Here is a 5,243-nt window from a genome sequence, read left to right as displayed (position 1 = left end):
AAGAACTGATGATTCGATGAGTGTGTTTACTGCATTAATGCATGCACATATGAGCTAACACATGCAGCAGTGATGAGCATTCCTTGTTTTTGCCTTCCTTAAAATATTTTCATTCTTTGTTTTTGCCTTCCTTAAAATATTTTCATTCTTTGTTTTTTCTTTTAAAGTTGATTCATTCTCTCAGTTTTTTCAATTTTTTTATGGCGGGGTTAAGTCAGGGAAGGTCATATCGTAGGCAATTGTTTGATGAGATATTTGATTTTAGTGAAGATGATAGTTTGTTCACTGAAGATGTGGAGGAAGATGAATCAGCTGGTGATCAAGATATGAACGAAGGAGGCATTAGAGCAGTAGCAAACACTAATGCTATTGAAGAAGGTCCTCTAACAGGGATGTTATTTCCTTGTATCAGCACTATGTTCAACTTCCATAAAGAACATGCTAGATTGAAAGGTTTTAGTGTTTTCAAAAGATCAGCAGTTAATGTACGGGGTGGATCTCGCAAATATCAAACAATTAGTTGTGATAAAGGAAGGAAAGCAATTGGTGCGAAATCATCAAAAAGGATAAATTGTCCTGCAAAGACTAATGCAATCCTAAGAGAAAATGGAATGTGGCAGATTTCAAAAGTTATTTCAAGTCACAATCACGAATTGGAACCTTCTATGTCTAGATTGATGGTTGCTCACAGGTCACTGAATATGGATATGAAGAGGAGATTGGAGGCAAACGATATAGCTGGCATAAGACCCGCAAAAAGCATTAGGTTGCTTGAAGTTCAAGCAGGTGGACCAGAAAATTTAAGCTGTTTGTCAAAGGATTATCGAAACTTCATTGAGCGAAAGAGGAGGCTACGACTTGGTGATGGTGATGCTGAGGCTATACGTAAGTTGTTTGTGAGAATGCAACGAAACGATCCTGAGTTTTTCTATTCATTTGATCTTGATGATGATTCCAGGCTTTCAAATGTTCTATGGGTTCATCCTCGTAGTCGAGCTGCTTACGAGGAATTCAATGATGTTGTTAGTTTTGACACTACTTACCTTGTTAATCGATACAAGTTGCCATTTGCCACCATTGTTGGAGTAAATCATCATGGGCAATCTATTTTATTAGGATGCGCCTTGATCTCACATGAAGATGTAAACACTTTTAAGTGGTTGTTCATGACGTGGCTTGAAGCAATGGAAGATGTTCATCCTAATTCTATTCTTACAGATCAATGCGAGAGCATGAGGAAAGCCATTAGGGAGGTAATGCCTAATACTAGACACAGATTTTGCTTGTGGCATATATTATGCAAGGTACCTGAGAAGTTTAAGGGTGTTACTGATTATGATAGTGCATGCCTTGAGTTTAAAGCTGTAATATATGATAGCTTAACCATCGAGATGTTTGAGAGAAATTGGAATGAGTTTGTGGTGAAGCATGGGTTGGAAAGAAATGAATGGCTTTCCAAACTATATGTTGATAGGGAGTATTGGGTTCCAATTTATCTCAATCACACATTTTGGGCTGGAATGGTTTCGACTCAAAGGAGTGAGAGCATGCATGCCTATTTTGATGGGTATGTTAACTCAATGAGCACACTAAAGCAATTTGTGGAGCAGTATGAGATTGCTATGTGTTACAAGAATGAAAAGGAGTTCTATGCTGATTTCAAATCAAAAAACACAGTTGTAAATTGCATATCTGTTTTTAAATGGGAACAACAGTTTCAAAAGGCATTTACTAATTCAATATTCAAGCTCGTTCAAGAGGAGATTAAACGAATGTGGTATTGCCATGTCATTCAGCCAACTGAAGAGGGAAGGCGTGAAGCAGATAATGAGCCAGGAATTGAGAGACATAAAATTATGGAGAAATCCATAATCAACAACTGGTTTCGTAGGGAGTTTGTTTATGATGTAGAGTACAGGGAAAATGGCCAATATTTCAGCTGCAATTGTAAGAAATTCGAATCAAAAGGAATATTGTGCTGCCATATCATGAGGTTGATGTCACTCAAAGACATAAAGTTCATCAACGAACGATATTTGCTTAGGCGATGGAGAAAAGATGTTAACCGTGTCCATAGTAAAAAGTTTTTCACGGAGGGTACCCACATATGACAGAGGAGTTTGAGAAATACAGGGAGATGGAGAGGTTATTTCAAGAAGCATCCGATTTGGCTTACGATGACAATAAGATCAAATTTGTGAAACAACGGTTGGCTGAATTGAAGCGGGATTTATTGAGCTGGAATGATGGAATGATTGCTCCTACCAGTAATGCACAGGTTACTATTGACACTAACAATGTTGATGAAAACGAAGAAAATGAAAGAGTTATTCTTAATCCACATGTGACTCGCAGTTGTGGACGGCCACGAATAAACAGGCACAGATCAGTAAGGGAGATCACTCAACTAGCAAATTCTGGTAGGAATAGAAACAGTGGAAGGGGCAGGCGTAGAGGTCGACTAAGAAACAATATTAACTAGAATATTGCTGAGTAGGCATATTTTTTTTTTTTAAATCATTACTAATGTTATTTATTTCTTTTTTTTTTTTAGATATTTCATGGAACTTGTGTCCTTTTACATGTAAAGGTTGGGCCGCATAATAGCCAAACACTAGGCAGCCAAACACAAGGCAATGTTGTCGATGTCAGAATTAATTCGATTGTCAGTGGAACTATACCAAGCCATCATAGTATTAGGCATTAAGGAACCCATTATACTACTAAGCATTACAATGGAACTGGTTAAGAAATTAGAATAGTATCATCAATGTAATAGCAATTTTTTTAAATTTTATTACAACTTATCTTATGAAATAGTCAGAGTTGCGTTTATAACTTATCAAAATTAGTTAGCTAATTTTAGTCTGCTTCTGCTTCTTATGTAAGCAAGACGTAGCATATTATATAATTTATTATAACTCGTGTAAGATCATTTTTCTTGTTAAGTTGAGATTACATTTCTGGATTATAATCATAGCCATGGTCGGACAGTGCTAAATGGCACAAATGTTGTGGCACAAATAGCACAAATGCTTATAAAATGACATAACTATCCTTATTAAAATTTTGAATGGAAGAGATGTCAAGAGATAGAGTATAATTTGAATTTTCATTATCTCTCTTCTATCTAACAACTACTTAAGTAAATAGGATGAGAGTTCCCATGCTTTCCTTGAGCTACCCAACATAATTAATATTATGTGAGTTCCAATTATCTTTTTGAAAAAGTTTAAAGAAGTATACTATTGTTTTATTGAACAAACCCTTATTTGTATCTATCTTCATCTTCTTTCTAAGAAACTCTTTATTGTAAAGCATTGTATCTATCTTTATCACCTTAGTAGATGGGACGGTAAAACAATAAATAAGCCTCAAGCTACAAAATGTCGAGAGGGGGGTGCTAGAGATCAAGCTGGAGTGCTTTCCTCTTACTCAATAGTTAATGCATATACACCAATTCTGTCAACCAGAAGATGCATAATTGGAACAAATGTTTAGCCTGCTGTTATTTATATATAACATCCTATGTATTCTTATAAGGACTTAATTTTCACAAATGAGGAAAAGCATTCCATCAGAATTTTAATATATTGCAGATATGCAATAACTTGAGTTTGAAAAGCAAAGGCTTGGTAACATGCGCAATTCATATACAATAGCAGTCCCCAAGCCAATGAAAATAGTACTGCAATAAAAAAAAAAATCCAGCTTCCAAACTTGGTAAGGATAAAAATTATGGCAAAACATTCGACACACATAGAGGATAGCATAGCATATTGTCTCATGAAACATAAACTTAGCATACTATATACATAAGACAACACCAAAAAGGACCCTATCCAAACTGTAGCTACTGCCCAGCCCTTGTAATTTCAGTTTGAAACTCAATCCTATAGTCATCAGCCACTGTCAAAGTGAATTCCACCTCATCATCCTCTCCCAATTGGTTTTCCTGCACAAATGCATGCCATCCTTTTTCAAACCTTGCTTTCTTGAAGACTCCCTCTTGACTAAACCGAGTCACATACTGAACTTGAAATTGTTTACGCACACCAGGTACTTGTATGTGAACCAACCTCCCATTCAAGCCAAGAAACGTCTTCGCAAATTCAATTGGAATATTCTAGTAAATAACACAAGATACATTTTATACATGTCAATAACTATTTGAAAAATAATTTACATAATCAATAAAGTTTTCAACATAATTCGTAAATGGCTAGTTTACCACTTTGTATTTCCAATCAGCGGTGTTCATCACAGACACAAAGTTTGACTGAGTAGGAAGGGGTTCTCGGGATCGATTATCACAGCTCTATAAAAACATGGAATTTAATAATAATAAAGAGAAAAACAAAGCAAGTTCTTATTATTTTATTGGTTGCATGAAAGAAATAAAAAAAAAAAAAACTCATAATGCGAAAGTCAGCACATTCACCTATTACATCATCATCATCTGAAGATATTTGAATTACTTCCGGTAATGGTGGAAATCCATAATCAATCTCAACTCCTTTTTTATCGAACATTAACATCTCAACTGCATTGTAATCGATGATGTAAAATATGATACATAACCTGTTTCAACTTGTAGTATTTGATAAGTTCATCAACACCATCTCAGAAATATAAATTCCCATCTTTCTCATCCACTACAACCGCAACCTGCCATGAGTGACCTTCCAAACCTTTGACAAAAAGTGTTATGGTATCAAAATTTAAATCGCCCAGCAGATGAGTAACATGATTTGGAATCCTCTGTATATGTCGAAAAAAATGGATGAGAAACAAATATCATATCAGCATCAGTAAATTATCACTTATTTCTATTTTATATTGACTAAAGAAAAAAAAATTAGATAAAAGGATATAAAGAGCTTACGATCCTGCTAGTGTTGCGTTCAACAATGAAATAGAACCTATCCTTTTCTCCCATGGTGCTCTTAAGAGAGGATTCTTTCTCTTTCAGTTAAAAAGGAACGAGGACGTCGACCGTTTATTAATGTTTGAAAGGAAAGATCTCACCATTTTCGATTCTCTCTCTCAATCTCTACGTTAGGTAGATCTTTGACCGTTTATTAATGTTTGAAGGGAACTTAATGGCAGTCAACAAACCCCCTCAACACTCATCTGGATATTAATTGCCCATTTAATAAACGAAAATGTAGTGGGAATAGTGATATTAAAAAGGAAAAAAAATATGACACAGGGAGGGTTCGAACCCTTGACCATGCTGGGAA

The 5,243-nt window shown here is 35.4% G+C and overlaps 1 protein-coding gene across 1 annotated transcript; it reads left to right on the top strand.

The window, feature by feature from the left end:
- Positions 1-200: 200 nt before the first annotated feature.
- On the top strand, positions 201-2,111 carry LOC110668545 (protein FAR-RED IMPAIRED RESPONSE 1-like). The gene has a single exon (XM_021829848.2). The coding sequence runs from the start codon at positions 201-203 to the stop codon at positions 2,109-2,111; it is 1,911 nt and encodes a 636-aa protein (XP_021685540.2).
- The last annotated feature ends 3,132 nt before the right edge of the window (positions 2,112-5,243 follow it).

This window comes from Hevea brasiliensis, chromosome 16 (assembly GCF_030052815.1).
Source record: "Hevea brasiliensis isolate MT/VB/25A 57/8 chromosome 16, ASM3005281v1, whole genome shotgun sequence".
NCBI classification, from domain to species: domain Eukaryota; kingdom Viridiplantae; phylum Streptophyta; class Magnoliopsida; order Malpighiales; family Euphorbiaceae; genus Hevea; species Hevea brasiliensis.
Note: the sequence above shows the minus strand (reverse complement) of the source record. Positions and strands in the feature narration are given on the sequence as shown.